At 41.6% G+C, this 21,153-nt stretch overlaps 1 protein-coding gene across 5 annotated transcripts in view; it reads right to left on the reverse strand.

Moving 5' to 3' along the window:
* SH3KBP1 (SH3 domain containing kinase binding protein 1) overlaps positions 1–21,153 on the reverse strand; it is a 237,284-nt gene that overhangs the window by 41,925 nt on the left and 174,206 nt on the right. For all 5 annotated transcript variants that reach the window (XM_060234045.1, XM_060234047.1, XM_060234044.1 and 2 more), the window contains 2 exons: positions 6,780–6,852; positions 1,064–1,158 (listed from right to left, as the gene is read on the reverse strand). In XM_060234045.1, the coding sequence (XP_060090028.1) occupies positions 1,064–1,158; positions 6,780–6,852 (168 nt within the window). The remainder of the gene's footprint in view (positions 1–1,063; positions 1,159–6,779; positions 6,853–21,153) is intronic.

The following is a 21,153-nucleotide window of genomic DNA, read 5'->3' on the forward strand; positions in this document are numbered from 1 at the left end:
AAAAATTAGTTCACTGTCAAGCATATGAAATTTTATGTCAATCAAGTATTTGAATTTGCTGTCTCTCTGGAAGTCTTTTTTGTATGGAAGGACAGCTGAGGCTTGCTTTAGCTTGACTAAAATCCAGTAAATACTGTCCAGCTCAATTTATAATTACTACTTCTTGCTATCCCACTCCAGTTTTCTAGTGCAGTTACTAATTAGTAACAGGCAAGCAGAAGCAAGAATGCTTCAGTTGCCTTACATATGGTCACTGGACATCACACTTCCGTATCTTTCAGAAAAGCTGTTTTTAAGTTCCAAAGGAACAATGCATACTGGCAGTTATGCCTATGGGCTGATCCAAACATTTTGAAACAGTCCTGGGAGGGTTTTTTACTGGCCAGTGGGGGTAGCCTATGTGTATCCCCAAAAATACATGGGTTAGCCAATAATATAGGCAGAAGCTCCTTCTCCATGTGCATTACAGGCTTGTTGCAAATCTGGCACCCTACCCACAGGAATTAAAGAAAAATTACAGGATCTTCCTTGAACTTTTCTGGTGGTTTCTGAAGATTCAGCCAATTATACAGAAAGAGTTTTAACATGGCAAGGACATTTTTAAAAAGATACGGGAAGTGGGCATTTCACATCTGGAGTTTTCATATGGCATATTATGCTTTTGAAGTATATTCCGCATACCGCTTCATGCTGTAAGTTATAGTCACATATAAATATAAGATATGACTGCACAGTAAGAGTATAAGCAAGAGTCAGCAGCTATTTTTATATGACAATGCATAGCTACTTTAAAGATCCAAGTGGGCAGCCGTGTTGGTCTGAAGCAATAGAACAAAGCAGTAGTCAAGGAGCACCTTTAAGACCAGTCAAGTATCACCTTTAAGACCAACTAAGTTTTATTCAGAATGTAAGCTTTTGTGTGCTCTAAGCAGACTTCATGAGACAAAAATGGAATAACAAGCAGTCCTAAATATAGAGAAAGAAGGCAGTAAGCGAGTATGTAGAGTCATGGAAAAGTTTTAGCAGGTTAAAAGTAACGGTTAAGAAAAACGTGTTGAATTACCTTATTGACAAGTGTCACAATATCACCTTCTTTGATTGTCAGTTCATCTTCATTCTGTGCTTCATATGGAAATATTACTTTGCAATACTCCTTTACTGAGAGGAGAAGACACAATATAACATTTTATTTCAAAATAATGAGTAAAGCTTACAGAAAGGGACTTTCACACCTGCCTCCTTTGCCCACTAAGCAATCCCCTCACAAAATGCTGTTTGGGCCAGGGATTCTCACAAACAGTATAAGGGATCCAATGTGAGTGGGTATCAGAAAAAAATATTTCCTATCTCAGCCCATGTAACACTAATCTTCTAGTGTTCCAGAAGAGGACCAACCCATTGTAATTAAATATAAAAACTATTGTTCTATTGAAATGTATAATACGTGACAAATAGAAAACATCTCTTTTGTACCTGATGAAGTGAGCTCTACCTCATAAAAACTCATACTTGGAAAATTGTATTGGGCTTTAAAGTGCCATTGGACTTTTATTTATCCATTTTTGTGACACTTGGGGGGTTATGTAGTCAAGCAGAAGTGTGAAGATACAGTTTGTTGGGGATACAGATGGGCTCCGTGCACATGTTAAGTAGCAAGTGGGGAAAGAAACAGGGCTTTGTTATGCCCTTTGTAGAGATCTCTGTCTATGGTGGCCCAGCATGCCCACTGACTAAAATGTAAAACAAACAAAAAATCTGTGAGTGTTAATAAAAAAAACTTCCTATACTGTTACCCTCCTTCCTTGCTTCCTGTATGTTATCAAAAACCACCACCCTTACAATGATTATAACAGAATCACACTGTTCAAGCACATTCAGTTCTTTCAAAGATATGCTATCTCAGCCCTTGATATATTTAGAAAGAATGCAAGCAATCACTGAAATACTGTCAAGAAAAAGCAATTATGCTTCTTATACCAAACATTGCTAAGAGATTAGCCATCATGGTTCAAGAATATAGGCATCACAATTTAATCCAAAACAGCAGCTAAAGTCTCAAGACAAACCAGGAGCATACAATTTTATGTTACGTAATATATGATATACATGAAATAGAACATATTAATATATACATATATTAATACAAAGCAGTTTACATCAAAGATGGAATTAGTATAACCATAATTGACCGTTGTTTTCAAAACGGTATAGAAAGGGTTTAAATTAAGTTTGCATTTATTTCCTTTCTATAGCATCCCTTATTGCTATTTACCTGATTTAACTTGGTTCTCTTTCTGTTAATTCAATAAATTTCTTTATTGTTTAAGATGTTCATTCCCCTTTATTTGTTTTGGGTGATGGTCTTTATCTTGACTCCCGTATACACATGTGTTTACTCTTTGCTAGCAGAAGGATGCTTTTGCTGGCTACAGGGACTGCACATGAATTAGTGATTTGGGTAACAGTCTGGATAAAATCTGGGCTAGGATATTGCAATTCCTTTCATTTTTGGGCCCTAGAACTCCCACAATAATCTCATTTTGAGATTCCTAGTTTTATTTTCTGATGAGTTATGCCTGCCACAAACGGACAGGCAGATGGAACACGTGGATTGTTTTATTATTACAGATGCATGAAAATAGCCAGTGAAGTTTGGGTCAGGATCATTGTGAGGTCCTGTGCTGCCCCCTTGGGCAGGGCAGCCTTCATGCTGCGGAGAGAGGGTTGGGGACGCTTGTGGTCTCAGAAATGTGGAAGAGGGCTGCATTACGCCACACAGCACCACCTCCTCAGAGTAAGGACCTTTGGCTTTCTCTCTCTCTCAGTGTGCCTCCTTCTCCGTTCTTTTTCCTCCCTGGCCATCAGCGTTACTTCCCCTTTTTATGTGCGTCACACCTCTGTCCCCACCATCCATGCCCATTCCTTGCCTTCCCTGTCATTTCCCTTGCCCTCCTCCCCATTTGTGCATTCCCTGCTAGCCCTGTGAACTCCCCGCCCCACTCCAGGGATTCACAAGTGGGAGGAGTCACAGCCCCAGTATGGCTGCAGCTGCCACCCCAGCTTGCTTGGCTCTACCATCTCGCCTGCCTGCCTGCATCCTGCCTGGCTCTTCTCCCAACTCAGCTGCTCCTTTGGTCACCATTCCTGGCCACCGAGCTGAACATTCTGTGGCACTGTTGGCCCAAGCTGCACTGCCGGGCTCTTCTGCCCAGACTGCTCCTCTGAGCCCCAGGACACCCATCTTTGGTAGGGCAGGTAGTGGGGCTTCAGGTCTCCCCTGAGGGCATTCTGTTCTTGTTTGGGCCCCCTCCAGGCTAGGTTGCTTTGCGGGGGGAGAGACTCTGGGGTGGTGGGGTGGCCAGAGGCCTGGGAGAAGCCGGGCCATCACGGCCCAGACAATCATATGAGGGACTTAGATAGAATCTTTGTCTGGGGCCCCATGGTAAGGGTGCTGGATAGGGTTTGAATCCCTAGTCTACAATGACATCTTTATGAGTGACTTTGGTCTAGTCATTCTCACTCAGCCTCCATAAACCTTTCCTGCTTCCTTTTCTACTTCCCCGCTTACCAGTCAACCTACCTTTGTCTGTCTTCAAGTTTCCTCTCTTTACCAACTCCTGGAAGTCTCTTCCTGGGAAAACTATGGCTCAGTTGTGCAGTGCTGGTTACCAAGCCAGGCCCAGTTGCCCAGTGACCAAATCTACCAGAACTTACACTTCCCTCCATATTCTCCTTCCCCACATTATTTCCTTTTTATCTCATCCTGACAATCCCATAGCCTAACCTTTTCCTGCTTCCTTCTCTCCTTCTCACTCACCTACCAACTTAACTTTTATCTGCCCATTTTCAGCTATATTTATTTATACACCTGCTGTTCTCCACAATCTCCTTTCCATCATTCTCCTTTCCTTACAACATCCCTGTGAGGTAAATTAGGCTAGGAACACATAATACCCAGTGGGCTTCCATGGTACTTTGAACCTTGGGTCTTCCAGATCCGAGTCTGACACTAACTATAATGCCACACTAACTTTTGGGGATGCTGTTGAATAGTTGCTGGACAATGGTGAGTCTTGCAGGTCACACAATAGTAAGTGACCAGTGGGTTCTACCAAGCCTTGCCCCAATGATTCCTCCCTCAAAGACCAAATCAGCCTTGAAGGGGCCCTGCCCCCACCCCCTGCCTTTTATTCAGAGAAACTGAGGCTGTGATCACACACTAAATAATGCACTTTCAATTCACTTTTCAACTGGATTTTACTGTGTGAACGGGCAAAATCCAGTTGGAAAGTGCACTGAATGTAGATTGAAAATGATAGGGAAATCTGCCATATCGAAATACCATTGCTATCACATTGTATTGGCAACCATAGCAATGATGGATAAAGTACATGGGCCTGTTCCTGAGTGGAAAATACCCTAGTATGCCTTGACAAAAGCTGATTTTGTTGCCTTCTTTCTATAGTTTGGGAGGGTGTCAAAAGCAAACAAACCAAGATTAAATCAAGATGTCTGTGTTCTTATATCATGTAGGGGTCCCAATCCCCCCGCTTTAGCGGGAGACTTCTGGGTTCCCAGCTTAATCTCCCGGTCTTCAAAAATTGAGAACCGGGGGGGTGGGGGGGTGGAGAACATACCTATAGAGCTCCTGAGCAGTTTGTAAAATCCCTGTCCCTTTAAGGCTGGGCAGGAAGGAGGAAACAGGAAGGGCTTCGGAGAACGGCCCCTCCCTTCTTTGCTTTCGTTTTCACAGCAGGCACAGTTCTCCGGAAGAAGACCAAGTAAGTATTTGTGTGTGTGTGTGTGTGAGAGAGGGAGGGGGCAGGGAGGGGGATTCCCTCGTATGGAGGCCCTCCCCCCCTTTAGAAAGCGTGGGGGGGGGAGGGAAATGTCTACTGGGCACTCTATTATTCCCTATGGAGAATGATTCCCATAGGGAATAATAGGGAATTGATCCGTGGGTATTGGGGGCTCTGGGGGGGCTATTTTTTGAGGTAGAGGCACCAGATTTTTAGTATAGCATCTAGTGCCTCTCCCCAAAATACCCCCCCAAGTTTCAAAACGATTGGACCAGAGGGTCCAATTCTATGAGCCCCAAAAGATGGTGCCCCTATCCTTAATTATTTCCTATGGAAGAAAGGCATTTAAAAAGGTGAGCTGTCCCTTTAAATGTGATGCCCAGAACTCCCTTGGAGTTCAATTATGCTTGTCACACCCTTGTTCCTGGCTCCACCCCCAGTGTCTCCTGGCTCCACCCCCAAAGTCTCCTGGCTCCGCCCCCAAAGTCCCCAGATTTTTCTTTAATTGGACTTGGCAACCCTAATATCATGTAAAACCTAGTTGAGTCCAGTTCTAGTTAACAAACACACTTCAGATCATGGCTCGTCAGACCCTAACTGTGGTTAATGGAAACCGCACCATAGCTTGTTTAACAGTGTCGTACAATATTTAAACTGAGACACTGTCTATGAGTATTGACAAATCAAATATATGAAGACATAGTTTTCCTTTAAGGGAATGCCATACTGGCAAACTTTGCATCTTGGACTAGAGGGCTGATACTTTCTCAAAAAGAAAATCATTCCATTTGTACATCGTGTTAATCCTAAACTACTGTTCTCTGTTATCTACAGAACTGTCCAGCCCTTTCTCCATATCATCGGTTGTGCCAGTATCCACATGTGGGTTTCTAGTAGCCAATGCTATTTAGACTGTGATGTGAAAAAAGATTATTTTACACTTCGAAATAGATAAACCTTAGCCTGCAACTTCCAATGTATGATACACCCCGTTTTTGAAAAACGTAAGTTTTCTATTCTAGCAACCCTATGTAACTTCACACAATATCCCAATTTTTAAATCCCAATATATATATGTAGAACATTCCTTTATTTGCTATAAATATGTCTAAATATTTACAGATATGATTAAGCAAGACCAGGAACCTCCTGGTTCCTAAGGCATGTTTGTTTTCCCCCAGTTTCCTTTCCAGGAAAATAAATTGCAGAGCAAAAGGAAGGTCCCTTCTCCTGAAGAACTCTTACAAGTATACTGTAATTACATAGTACAATCCTAAACAGAGTTATATTTAATCAAAGCTACTGGGACTTAGAAGGGCGTAACTGTTTGGAATTGCACTGTCCTTCTAGTCTCTCACAGAAATAATCCTGCTTCCAAACACATGGGAGGACGAGAGCTATTAATGGCAAAGTTGTATAAAAAGGATTGAAGCATAAGATTCTGATGTCAATTAGATACTAGTATTTTCTTTCTAGCAGGTAAGGAAACCCAATCAATAGTGTTAAAATACACACTAATTCATGGTACTTGAAATGCCTGCTACTATTTTTTATTTCTTCTGGGAGACTATCATCTGACAGCATTTGCTCAGAAAAACAAAGAGGGAATATTAATATATATATATATATATATATATATATATATATATATATATATATATATATATATATATATTTTTCTGAGACATAATGAGCAAAATTTCTTTAAGCAGAAGAATTGCTAACAAATTGGATTTCTTAGGAGCTGGAAATGCAATATAATCCAATATTCTATGAGAGATGGTAGAGTACAAAAGAAAAGCAAAATGTCATTTTGAAAATCTATGCAACAAAGTGCCATTTTTAGCCCAACGTCCTATTGTACATTCACTTTGTTATTTTTGAAATTAGAAAACTGCTAAGAAATGAAGTGCCCTCAAATTTCCCATGCTGCTCAATTACTCTAAATATAAGAAGAAATAAAATATTAGCAAGACTTACTCTTTGTTCTGCTGTCCGATTCTATTTTTGTCGGCTCCTGAATTGTAGCTGTAGCTATTCTTTTTCCAGCTGTCTGCAAACATACAAATGATTCCTCTTAATCTCTTTCCTCTCAGTGTTTTAAAAATTAGTAAAAAGCAAAATATCACCATTAATGGGTTTGCTTCTCTAAAAGAACAAATGGTCAGGTTTATTTAAAAAAGGTAGTTCCCTGTGCAAACACCAGTCATTTCTGACTCTGGGGTGATGTTGCTTTCACAATGTTTTCACGGCAGAACTTTTACGGGGTGGTTTGCCATTGTCTTCCCCAGTCATTTACGCTTTCCCCCCAGCAAGCTGGGTACTCATTTCACTGACCTCGGAAGGATGGAAGGCTGAGTCAACCTGAGCCAGCTACCTGAAACCAGCTTCTGCTGGGATCGAACTCAGGTCGTGAGCAGAGAGTTCAGATAGCAGTACTGCAGCTTTACCACTCTGTGCCACGGGGCTCTTAAAAAACCTTATTAAAAACTGAAAGGATCCACTTAGACATTAGTAAGGACTCCTTACCTGCCACAGTCCCTTTTGAAGCTTAAATGGATAACTGACCTGTTGTGCCTTATAAATGCATACTCTTTTGCTTAAAGGCTGTTCTCCTTTCTATGTTGTCACATAAAGTGCCAAAAGTTAGCATAATTATCTCTAAACGCTCATTAATTGCATTTATAATTATACAAGCATAGATACAAGCAGGAATGTATGATATAACACTAAAAATTTGGCTATGTAAATGTTTTCTATTACACCATAATTTAACTGGGTGAGAAAAAAAGAAAACCCACAGAGGGTTGATCATCTGGCAAAAGAAATACCATTCTATGACAAAATACTAAAGGGTCTAGGACTTTTCCATTTAGGAAAAAAAGACAACTTGGGGAAGACCTGATAGAGGTTTATAAAATTATGCATTGGATGCAGAAAATGAATAGAGAGAACAGAATTCAGGGATACCCAGTGAAGTCGATGGGCAAAAGATTCAGGACAAACAAAAAGAAATACTTTATTCATCAGGTAATGAAGTTGGAAATTCATTCCCAATGGACATAGTAATAGCCACAAGCATGGATGGCTTTAAGAGGAAGTTAGACAGAACCATGGAGGACAGGTCCATCAATGGCTACAAACCATGGTGGCCAAAACATACATCTGTATCTGGAGGCAGCAAACCTCTGAATATCAGAATCATGAAAAAGCCTTGGGCTTTCTGTCCCATTTGCTGGCTCTCCAGAACAGCTGCTTGCCCTCTATATTTTTGGTCTAGATGCACCAGAGGTCTGATTCAACAGGGCCATTGTTATGTTTTTAACACTGAGCAAGGAATATGTGTAAGACAGTGATAGTGACAGCATTCAGGTAGGATGAGGGAGTTTTATGAATGCATGTGAAAGATCATTTCAACTGCTACTTATATAATACTGGCTGTAAGGGTCTGCTCTCCATTGGAGAGAGAGTTTTTACCTCTGGGTGCTTATGTCTGATTTGCTGGTTGAGACCCAAGAGGCAGCTCTTCATCAGAGAGAGATCTCTCAGACTCAGGTTGCAATTCCAGCTCAGGCTGACTTATGACACAGGCTAAGTATTAAGAAATTTTTGCCTTCTTAAGAAAGTATACAAGAAGCACAAGATATTGACCTCTGCTGAAAAGAGGAAACAGAGGCAGCAGAGAATACAAATGTCTTCTGTTTTATTAATTTAAAGAACTATAAGAGATTCAGGGGTCTAAATATAAGAACCTTAACAGTGCAAACATAAGCAGAATGTTATCTTTATAAATTCAATGAAGTAAATTGGTTAGAAGATAGCTCCGCTTTGAATTATATTGTAAAGGCTCTTAGATATCTTTATGAAATTCCAGTAAGATAGTCCAATATTTGTAGTGTACAGGTTTAATCTTCCTCACAATGCAATTTAATTAATTAACTCAATACTTGGATACAAGAACGCATTTTCTACTAGTAGACATGTTATATGGAAAGTGAAACAGCCGATCAATGTGAATTAAATTGTGTCCTTTAAAACAGGGGACCCCAACCCCGGGCCACAAACTGGTACTGGTCTGTGGCCTATTAGCAACTAGGCTGTGGAGTGAGGCAGAGGCACTGCACTGCCCCTTTTGTCCTGCCGCCCCTTCTGCCTGCCCAGGATCTGAGTGTATGAAAAAGGCAGCATGGCTTTGCTCCAAGGTTGCCTCCCTTTGAAGGGGCAGCACAGCAGTGACCTTTGCCTACTCCTCATTTAAAGACCCCCCATAGGGGGGCAGGGAAGGGGCATGCATGTGGGGGCAGCTTGGGGCAGTAAAAATTCCAGTACCTCCCCCCCCCCACTGGTCTGTGGAAAAATTGTCTTCCATGTAATCGGTCCCTGGTGCCAAAAAGGTTGGGAGCCACTGCTTTAAATGACTGTCATCTCTGAGAATGGTTTCTAATGTTCTATTTTAAACATCTTAGAGTTTAGTACCAGGTTGATTTCCCACTCACCTTATGCTGCTCTCACTTTCTCTTCTCAGCAGGGCTTCTTTACGATTTCACACCATCTGCCCTGGGGCTGCAGCTAGCGTTGGCTTTTTCAGGCAGCAAACAGAAACCTCTAAAAACCAGTTTCTGCTTGCCACGCGAAAAAGCTGACACTAGCTGTAGTCCCAGGGCAGATGGTGTGAAATCGGAAAGAAGCCCTGCTGAGAAGAGGAATGTGAGAGTAGTGTAAGGTGAGTGGGAAATCAGTCCCAGTCTGCTTTTTGCAGATAAAACTCCCATAGAATATATACGAAGCTCCATATTTCAGGTAAACGAAAGACCAAAATACCTGTTTGTTTAGGGTTTTTTTGTTTAAAATGTGTTTTTGAATACTTGTCATCTTTCCATTTTAACCAGAAAATATATACATATTGACTCTTCAAAAGACCCCACCATCTAAGCATTTCAAAACACAACACCTCAAGCAACTTTCAGCTCTGTCTGAATGTGTACAAAGAACAAAACAGCAATAAAAATAGAATTAAGGTGGATTTCTCAGTATTTTTTTTTATTCCTCACCCTATTTTACTGGGAAGTCTGTTGTATCATGAATTGCATAACCAACAGTGTTCTGGGATGAAATTCTACCTCAGTTACACTTTTTTGGGAAGAATGGACGGAGGAGATCTCTGCATTATTTTCCCTTAAAGACATTTTCTCCTGCACAATGTGCCCAAAGTGTAGCCACTTAACTGATTACATTTTTCTTTCTGTAAACAACAACAGAAAGTTGGTTGGACCACACGCATGCACACACACAAAAACAAATAGAAGAGCAGTATGAGTAGAATATGACTATTAGAAACAATACTCATATCAGTATGCCTTGATAACACTTATTATGGATCATTATGCCTATGTAATTTACACTGACATCAACACTCACCAAGAAATCATTGTCTTCTGAGTTTTGGACATGACAATTATGTAAAAAAGGAAGCAGCACAAGTGTCCCAACGCTTCCTGTTTCACATTTTTGTCTTGTCTGAAGGGGATCTTTTTTCAGTTAAGATGAGAAATACAGACCAAAAAATATGATGTGTCCTATTATTGCTCTTCCAGCAACACAACACTTTAAGCTACTCAGAATAACTCTGAATATCCCTTTTTAAGGCTTCAAGGCTAGCCTTGCCTTGGTATGATAAAGTAATCAAACCCAGGTAGGATCAAGTCATTACCCAGTAGCTCTCACAAAAATTAAACAAAAAAGCTTTATTAAATAAATCAAAGTTCGGTGTATTGTTCGGTGGAGTCATAATGCACTTAAAATAACAAAGGCTAAATAACTATTCTACTTATCCTACTGGCAGCAAAACTGGTTTTCACAGCTGAAATGTGATGTTCCAGAGCTCACAGAGTATCTTCAGGCAACAAGGGTGGTTAAGAAAGGGATTAAGAAAGGAAATGCTCTCTTTACTATAGCCTTTACAAGTGGGAACCCCAAGAGGGAGCAACTGTAGCTCAGCAGACAAGTCTTTGCCTTGCATGCAGAAGGTCTCAGGGTTCAATCACCGGCACCTCCAGTTAAAAAGACCAGGCTGTAGGGGGATGTGAAAGACCTAATGTAGAGAGCTGCTGCCAATCTCAATAGACCGGCGTTTCCCAATTGCTGGGTCGTGACCCTGCACCCGGCCACGGAAGCCTCGATACCTGGTCACAGGAAAAGCCCTAGCTAGCCCCACCCCCAGCAAAGCATGAGCTCTGCTCTAATTCCTTCCTTCCCCATCTCTCTGTTGTGCAGAGAAAAGTCAGGCTTGAAGACTGACACAGGCTTCAAAGCCTGAGCTCTATTTTGCTTCCTTCCTTCCCTCAATGTCTCTGTGTTGTGCAGAGAGAAGCTGGGCTTGAAGACGGACACAGGCTTCAAAGCATGAGATCTGCTTTGTTTCCTTCCACCCTCTGTCTCTGTGTTGTGCAGAGAGGAGCTGGGCTGCCTCTCCTTCCTTCTCTCCTCCCCCCGCCGTTTGAAAGAAAAGCTGGAGTCTACTGGCACTTTAGACACATGAAGTGTTCTTCAAGGTATGAGCTTCCATGTACCTTGCAGTATGTTCTTTTGGGAAGATTTCCCCGGGAGGCCTGGGGTGGCAAATAAGGGGTGGGGGGTGGGTTTCAGGCAGGAGGGGTGGGGAGTGGGCGTTCCAGTAGCTATTTTTTTTACCAAACAACCCCTGGGCAGAATTGCTGCTGGCTGTGGTCATCTGACAGTGAGTAAGGCTTCCTCCCCTTTATCCCCCCTTATTTCTTTCTTTTCCTGCATGTGATGCTTTGTCTGTATTCTTGGTGCTGGGGAGGGGGTGGATGCAACAGTGGGAGGCTTCTAGTGCCCTGGCCTCACTGGTGGACATTCTGGTGCTTTTTGGGCACTGTGTGACAGAATTTTGGACTGGATTGTCCACTGGCCTGATCCAATATGACTTTTCATGTTCTTCCTTTCCTTTCCTTCCCTTCTTCCATTTTTTACTGGATGAAACTTTTTTGTTCATCGTACTGTTGTTGTAGGCATAGGAACTCTACCAATGAAAAGTTGGCTCCCCCAGTTGTAGCCAGCTAGTCTTTCTATGAGATTTCTGTGTGAGTGAGTGAGAGGTGTGGGGCACAAAGAGATTATTGGAGATTACTGCTGTATAATCTCAACTGCACTGGAAATGATGGTACTATGAATTGGCACCATTTTACTGGTCCTGCTTTTAACAGTTGTCTGACACCAAAATTAAGCTCCTTCTGAAGATATTAAAAAGGATGAAAGAAGTTCACTGGCTAAATATCTGCACAACAGGTTGCTTTTAAAGGCATGGGAAACACAGCCAGTAAAAAGCTGCAAGCCCCTCATAAATATCCTTTTTGGGATAACTGCAGAAAAGCTTGTATGAACTTCATATAACTTGAAATTAATTCATTAATTGCAGTACAATTCTCTGCTACTTTTCACAGCAATTTCCCAGTATTTCAGCCAAGGAAAAGTATGAAAAATAGCTGTCAATAATAATAATAATAATAATAATAATAATAATAATAATAATAATAATAATGTTTTTATTTATACCCCGCCCTCCCTGCCGAGGCAGGCTCAGGGCAGCTTACAAAGCATGATATAATATCATGGTATAACAATAAACAGATAATAAAATCAATCAACAACGGTATAAATACAATATATAAATTAATATTAAAAGTAAGCTAAAACAATACAATGGTGCTGCAATCTCTGTTTGTCCAAGACAGCATAATATTAGTTCTGGTTCCATCTTAAAAGGCTAATTGGAATAGGGCAGTTTTGCAGGCCCTACGGAACTGATTAAGATCCCGTAGGGCCCGCACCTCTTCCGGCAGCTGATTCCACCATTGGGGCGCTTTTATGAAGAAGGCCTGCTTCCTGGTTGTTTTAAGTTTGGCCTCCTTAGGCCCAGGGATTTCCAAGAGATTTTGTGAGCTGGAACGCAGTGCTCTCTGGGGAACATATGGAGGCGGTCCCTAAGGTAGGCAGGTCCTCGGCCATACAGGGCTTTAAAGGTGATAACCAGCACCTTGTAATGAACCCGGTATATGATAGGCAGCCAGTGCAGTTCCCGCAGCCTAGGCCGCACATGTTCCCACCGAGGTAGTCCCACTAGCAGCCTGGCTGCTGCATTCTGCACTAGCTGCAATTTTCCGAGTTTGGTACAGGGACAGCCCCATGTAGAGGGCATTACAGTAGTCCAATCTCGAGGTGACCGTCGCATGGATCACTCGTTCCAAGAAGGGGGCCAGCTGCCTCGCCCGTCTAAGATGAAAAAAGGCGGACTTGGCAGTGGCAGCTATCTGGGCTTCCATTGTCAAGGAAGACTCCAGTAGCACTCCCAAGCTCCTGACTTCGCGCACTGGTACCAGTGGAACCCCGTCAAAAGCTGGAAGGGGGATCTCTCCTTCCGGACCGCTGCGACCTAGGCAAAGAGAGCCCCGCGGGGCACCCCACAATTAAGTGGGCGCCTCTGAGACAGCTCTCCCCCAATCGCCACCCTTTGTCCCCGACCTTCAAGGAAAGAGGAAAGCCACTGTAAGGCTAACCCCTGAATCCCTGCATCGGCGAGGCAGTGGGTCAGCAGCCGGTGATCGACCATATTGAACGCCAGCGATAGGTCTAGCAACAGCAATACCGCCACACCGCCTCGATCCAGATGTCAAAAGATTTTCTTGAAACCAAGCAAGTTTGGTTGTAGCTTGAGGCAGCGTTCCAGTAGTAGCAGCTAAAAAGGAAGGGCCTACTAATGTGTCAGCATAATGTGTCAGCATAATGTGTCAGCATATTTTGAGGTAGAGCAGCTGCCAGGGCCCGGTGTGGTGGTACACAGTGCTGGCATTCCTGATGGCAATGGGAACAGCACTCTCAACTGCATACACTGACCAGTGCTGTTGAGGAAAGGGTGTGTAGGTGGTGCAGGCAACTGAACATGGGCATTAGGAGTGCTTGCAAGCTGGAGAAAAACACACAAACAGATAGGTGCATGCAGGTACGGGGGTGGAAAGAGAGGACCCTGGGAATGTATGGAAAAGTTGCAGACCGCCCACTTTCCACCCCCATTTTGGCTCAGCATGAGTTTCAGAGAGATTTTTCTGAAAATATAGTTACTTCAGAAGAAGAAGCAGGTTTGGGGGAGTGCCTTGGAAGTGACATCACAGGAAGAGGTGGAATTTTGGTTCACTTGGCCCGTGACCTGGAAGTGACACCAAAGGAAATGACATAATTTCCTGTCTCCCAGCTCCACCCCTGAATTTTAGTGGGCTACAAAGGAGGAGTGTAAAAATAACCAGGCCACGGAGCGGGGAGTTTGGGAAACCCTGCAATAGACAATGCTGACCTTGACAGACAAAGAGCCTGAATCAGTACAAGGCAGCTACCATGTGTGTGGCTGCGGGAAGCTTCTTCTTTCCCCCTCCACTATTTTCTCTTTCTCTTTCCTGAAAGCCCCCATAGCTGCTTGCCTTTGCCCCCTGGTTCCATCTCTCTTTACAGCGATGCCAACCTCCAGACAGGGCCTGGACATCTTCTGAAATCAGAACAGATCTCCCAACTACAGAGATCAGTTTCCCTAAGGATTGCCTGCTCCAGGTTGGGAAATTCCCAGTAATTTGGGAGTGGACCCTTGGAAGGGTGAGGTTTGGGGAGATAAATGACCTCAACAAGGTATAATGTTATAAAATCCAGACTCCAAAGCAGTCATTTCTCCAGGGGAACTGATCTTTGTCATCTGGAGATCAGTTGTAATTCCGGGTGATCTCCAGCCTCCCCCTAGACAGAGGCTGGGCGACTCTATCTCCCCCGGAAAAAATGGCTGCTTTGGAATGTGGACTCTATGGCTTTATACCCTTTTGAGGTCCCTCCACTCCATAAACCCCATTCTCCATATCACCAGGAATTTCTTAACCTAGAGTTGGCAATACTATCTCCTTTCCCATCAACAGCCAATGCACCTTTATCTGCCCCTCTGCCTTATACTTTCCCTCTTACCTCTCCTAGCAGCCTCTAACTAGAAAAAGTTGGAGCTGGCCACTGGTCCAGGCCTATTTCTATGATAGGGAATCAAGGACTTGTGGGATGGCACCTCACTTTCTCCTCTATCCAATTTTCTCCTGTATCCTCTTCCCCACACTATTCATCTTTCCCTTCCCCAAATCCCTTCCTCCTTGCCTGTCTCATTTTCTCCTTCTCAGCAGTTCACCAACCTACCTTTTATCTGCCTCCCATCTTCAGCTATATTTAATACTTATATGCTTCATTTATACCACAACTTTCTCCATGGACCATGAGGACCAAAACAGCTTCTCCTCCTTTTTATTCTCACAACAACCCTGTCAGATAAGTTAGGCTGAAAGTATCTGACTGGCCCAAAATTACCCAGTGAGCTGCCACAGCAGGATGGGGGTTTGAACCAGTCATTTTCGACTCTGGGGTGATGTTGCTTTTACAATGTTTTCACGGCAGACTTTTTATGGGGTGGTTTGCCATTCCCCAGTCATCTATACTTTCCCCCCAGCAAGCTGGATACTCATTTCACCGACCTCAGAAGGATGGAAGGCTGAGTTAACCTGGAGCTGGCTACCTGAACCAGCTTCCGCTGGGATTGAACTCAGGTGGTGAGCAGAGGGCTCAGACTGCAGTACTGCAGCTTTACCACTCTGTGCCACGGGGCACTTCACTCTGGTACAGAATGACTCTTTTTTCCTATCAAATTGCAGCTGATTTATGATAACCCCTAAGGGCTTTCAAGATATTCAGATGGGGCGTGGCATCGCACGCATAGGGAATGGACGCCTGAAAACAGAGCTCCTTACTTACCCCTGCCAAATCCACTTAAGCAAGCGCCCAGCGTTGTTGTTTGTTTTCTTTTTTTTTCTTTAATTAGTATGGGAACAGTAGATGGTCAAAAATCCAGATCAAAAAGAAATTCAAGGAACTCTGTTAAAGACTATTTTCCCAAAAAGCCTAAGGCTAAGGCCTCAGGAAAAGCAAGCAGCCCTGCAAGCAAGATGGCGTCGGGAGAAGGGGAAAACACAGCAGCAGACCTAGCTTCATTTCGTTCTGAGGTAATGGAGGCTTTTCAAAAACTGGAACAAAATATGACTGACAAAATATCTGCCATGATCCAGCCCCTTTCTGCTCAGTTGGAGGGTTTCAAAACGTCCTTAGAGAAGGTGGCAGAGACTGCAGATTCTGCTTTTAACATGGCTTGTGCTGTGCAGGAGGACACTCAGTATTTTTATAAAAGAGATGAATGGGCCACTGATAAAATTATTGCACTTGAGAACCAACTGAAAATGGGGAATGTTAAAATTCGTGGGCTCCCCGAAAATTCTGCCTCCCCCTCTGATCTAAAAACTCTTATAGCCTCCTGGCTATCGAAGGCATTGGGTTTTTCTGACTCTGATCTCTGTGCCCTGGAGACAGTATATAGAATTGGCCCATTGCGCAGACAGAAAACTTCGTTGCCTTGGGACATTTTAGTCCGTTTCTCTTCTGCCTCAATTAAATCCAAGTTGCTGCAAAAAGCCCGGGCTATAAATCCTCTTCTGCTAGGAGATTACAACATCCAAATTCTACAGGATTTGTCTTCTGAAACCTTGCAAAGGCGGAAAAATCTGAAGCCAATTATAGAAATCCTGAACAGGGAAAACATCAGATATCGATGGGTTGCTTCGTACAAGCTGCAAGTTACAGTACAGGACCAGTCATTTGTAGCTGCAGACCTCGACTCAGGCCTAAGCTTGCTGCGCGATTTGAATCTTCCTGTTCCCACCGGCCTTCTGGAAGCAGCCTCCCATGCTCATTCAATAACTTCAGACACTAGATGGCATCGTGTGCCTATGAACCGTCCTGATCGGCCTGTTTCTTCTAGAAGCTAAATGCTGGAACTGTTGCTATGCAGAAATCTCCCCCCCTCCTTTTGTTGTTGTTGTTGAGGATTTCTGGCGTCCTTTTCCCCCTGACATATAAGCTTTGCCTACTGAACTGCTGACTTATAAGCTTTGCCTATGTGGTGCTTATGAAGCAGTGTTTATATATGAAATTGGGGGGTTCCCCCCCCCTTTTTTCCCCCTTGTTATTTATATTTTTTGAAAGCAATGTTATGAATGTGAGGGAGTTAGTAATTTAAATCAACTCATTAAAGGAAATCTTGGTTGATTGGGTATGCATGATTGGAAGAATGGAGTGACTTGGAATATATGGTTTAAAAAGTAAGTGGAAGTAGGTGTTTGAATGGGGAGGCTGGGTGACGAGAGAGGGTGTGGGAGTGAGTGAGAGAGTGAGAGAGAGTGAGGGGGGGTAGTTCTGAGTGAGAAACTTGAATAGTATGATCAGGGCTTTATATCAATATATTTCTTTCTACTGTGAGTTAATGAAGTGTCAGGACCTTTTCCCTTCCTTTGTGAATTCTTGAATAGAAATGAGTGTGTGAGACAGAGGGTTGGTAGGGAATGTATGTGTGAGTCAGTTTGTGCCTTATGCTATTATGAAGGTTTGGAAATTTGTTTCCCTTACTATCACATCTCCCTACATAGGCTTATAAGTGGCTGAAGGATAGTTGGTGGGGAGTGTTTGGGGAGATCAGTATTTAATAGTGTTCATAATTCTGTTTAAAGTTTCATTGTATTTTTATCATAGTGTCTTAAGTCTCACTATAACTTTGTGATCGAGATCTGATGCTGTTACACATGGTTTATTAGTTTGCCTGTACTTATCTTTAATTCACTAATCTGAGTTGATAAAAGGCACAGATTTTATTATATGTAGCTTTCTAGGCATTTTAGCCTTGATTCAATCAGCTTTGTGTGGCCTTTCATTATAAAACTCTCTATACATTCGGCTCTGTTATTCTGTTTATAAATTTTAATTTTGCTGGGTTGATATTGTTAAATATAAGCATTTTTGGCAGAGAGGGAGAATGGAGAACTTCGGGTTTTTTTTTTTTAATAGCTCCATTTGGTAGTTGTTGCTAGTTGTGTGGTGTCTTCAGTAACAAAGACTTCTGCTTCAAATTTAACCTTTTAAGTAAGTAGTTGTTGTTTTCCCAAGTTTGGGTTAACAGAGTTGGAGGGTGAGTTAGTGGCTAGTGTCTGTTAATGCTAGACCACTGGTGTTGGTTATGGTTTTTTGTTTTTGTTATGGGCAGCATAACTGTATTGAATTATTATGGTTTTAGCTGGAAGTTTTTTAAAGCCTTTGATTTGAAATCTGTCCTCATACCTTTGAAATTTGATCTACAGGATTCATCTCAAGCTATCCTGGTGGCACCTGGGTTAAATGCTATAAATTGTAATCATTTTGATAACCTTGGTTATTTCCTCTTTCAATTATGGCAGAGTGCCACTTGAAATTTCTTTCTCTAAACTGTAACGGGCTAAATAATTTAATTAAGAAAAAACGGGTTGCCTCTGCCATCTCTCGTCAGAAACCAGATATAATTTTTTTGCAAGAAACTCACCTTAAGGGTAACCAGCCCAGGGTCTTCCAGTCCAAATTTTTTGCTCATCAATTTCAAGCTTATGGGTCTTCCAAAGCAAGAGGTGTGGCCATCCTAATAGGTAAATCAGTCCAATTCACTTTTGAAAATTCCTCAATTGGCCCAGGGGTCGGTATATTTTTATCAATGGGGTCTTTAATGGTAGCCCTTATACTCTGGCATCGGTGTATGCTCCAAATGATGGGCAAATTGCATTTATTAAAGATACGTTGTCACAACTTCAAACCTTTCATACAGGGCCCATTATCTTGGGAGGAGATCTCAACTATGTTGTTAATCCTTCTTTAGATAGATCTCAAAAAAGCCTGCTACCTATATCTGCCAATAAACGGTCTCAATCAAAAGATTTGAATGGCCAAAATGATTTAGCTCAAGTTTTTCAATCCTATAATCTGTCAGACATTTGGAGAAGCAGACATCCAAAAGAAAGAGATTATACCTTTTTTTCTTCTCATCATCAAACTTATTCCAGAATAGATTTTCTTTTAGTTTCAGATTCTATTTCTAATCTTTTTTCTAAAGTAGAAATTGGCCCAATGATTTGGTCTGATCATGCATGGTTGGAAGGGTATATGTCAGGCGTTACTGACAGATCTTTTTCTTTTAATTGGAGATTGGATAGTAAACTTCTGTCTATGAAATCGGTTACAGATTCCATTGAAAAAGACATTAAAGAATTTTTTCAATTTAATATGGAGTGTGGAGTACCCCAGCATATAGTTTGGGATTCTTTTAAAGCTGTAATTCGTGGCAGATTTATGGCTATTGCCTCTTCGTATAAAAAAGAAAAAGAAAAAATTAGATCTGATTTGGTTGCCAACATTACCAAATTGGAAGAGAAATTTAAAAAATTTGGTAGCAAAAAAACTTATTCAAAACTTCTTATAGAAAGAAAAAAATTAGAATCTTTTGACGTCTCCAAGATTCAAAAACAAATGGCTTTTATAAAACAAAAATATTGGTTTCGAACTCCTCAATCTCTTAAACTCCTATCATGGAAGGTTAAAAAGAGAGTATCCTCAATGGCTATTTCTTCCATTCGTTCTAAATCTGGTACCTTGAAACATTCCACTAAGGATATTGTAGGAGTGTTTAAAAAGTACTATTCATCTCTATATTCCTCCCAGCATCCATCATCAGACCTTATTTCATCTTTCTTAGACACTCACTCAGTTATTAAGCCTGTCTCTCCTGAGGTTAAATCCTTTTTGGACAAACCTTTTACTGCACTTGAAATACAGGAGACTATCAAGTCTATGAAATCCAATAAATCTCCAGGCCGAGATGGCTTTATACCAGAATTTTATAAATTTTTTAACATTTTGTTGGCTCCCATCTTGGCAGACGCCTGTAATCAGTTTGTACAGTCTGGTTCTTTCCCTGTTACTTGGTCACAGGCAAAAATCATACTTCTTCCAAAGAAGGACAAAGACTTACTAGACCCTAGTTCATACAGGCCGATATCGCTCCTTAATTGTGATTATAAGATTTTTACAGCAGCTCTGGTGGCTAGGCTTAATACCTTTATAGGGAACTACATTCATCCTGACCAATCGTGCTTTATCCCACACCGTGAGTTAACGGACAATACTAGAATGGTCCTTGATGTTATTCAATACTGCCGGAAATTTAATATTGAGTCTTCTTTTATCTTGTCTATTGATTTTGAAAAAGCCTTTGACTCCGTTGAAGTTCCTTATCTTACAACCTTACTGCAGAAAATGAACTTTGGCCCGAATTTTCTGAAGATAATCCATTCTTTATATAAATCACCTTCTGCTATTCTTTCTATTAATAATTTGGATTCTGAAGAATTTAATCTTTTCAGAGGGACGAGGCAAGGTTGCCCATTGTCTCCTCTGCTTTTTGCGATCGCAATAGAACCTCTTGCTAATGCTATCCGTGATACCAATATTATCGCTGGTATCCCTATTAGAAAGAAACAAATTAAAGTGTCTTTGTTTGCAGATGACCTAGTGCTTTTTGTTACAAAACCTAAGTCTTCTTTACCGGCTGTCTTTGATTTATTATCTGTATTTTCTTCTATATCAGGCCTTCGAGTAAACCCATCCAAAACCATTCTTTATCCTATCACAATTTCAGATGCTCTCCAAGACTCCATCTACTCTAATTATCACTTTAAAAAAATTGATAGATATTGGACATATTTGGGGATCAATATACCTTTGAAATTGGGAGATATTTTTAAAGTTAATCATCATTTATTGATTAAGGACATTCTTACCCTGCAAAAGAATAAAAATTCTTCACGCATTCCCTGGAATGAAAAAATTCAGATTATTAAATCTTTTATTTTCCCCAAATTTCTGTTTTTATTTCGAGCCATTCCTATTCTTATTCCTGAAGATTTATTTCTGGGTTGGCGTCGTTCGTTCTTAAGATATATTTGGAACAAGGGCTTGTCTAGAATAGGGTATGCAACTCTTATTCGTTCTAAATCCTCAGGGGGTCTGGCTCTTCCGGATCTGCATAAATTTTATGAAGCTGCCATTTTAGGTGGCCTTATTAGATACCATGATGCTGACTTAAATTCAGGTTGGAAGGCCCTAGAAGATACCTATCTAAATAACAAATCGTTTCACTCTATATTATGGGAATTTCCGAAGAATAGACCTCCTATTATCTCCTCCAACCTTTTTCTTAAAGCTATTTTTCAGATTTGGGACAAACGTCGCCTCTCTTTAGCCCCTCCAATATCTCCACTATCTCATTTTGTGGATGTTTCTTGGTTTCAACCGGGGTTTTTTTACAAGTCTTTTCCAATTTGGAAAAAATATAACCTTTATAGGTTTGTGGATATTTTGT

The sequence above is a fragment of the Heteronotia binoei genome, chromosome 3, assembly GCF_032191835.1.
Source record: "Heteronotia binoei isolate CCM8104 ecotype False Entrance Well chromosome 3, APGP_CSIRO_Hbin_v1, whole genome shotgun sequence".
Taxonomy (NCBI): Eukaryota; Metazoa; Chordata; class Lepidosauria; order Squamata; family Gekkonidae; genus Heteronotia; species Heteronotia binoei.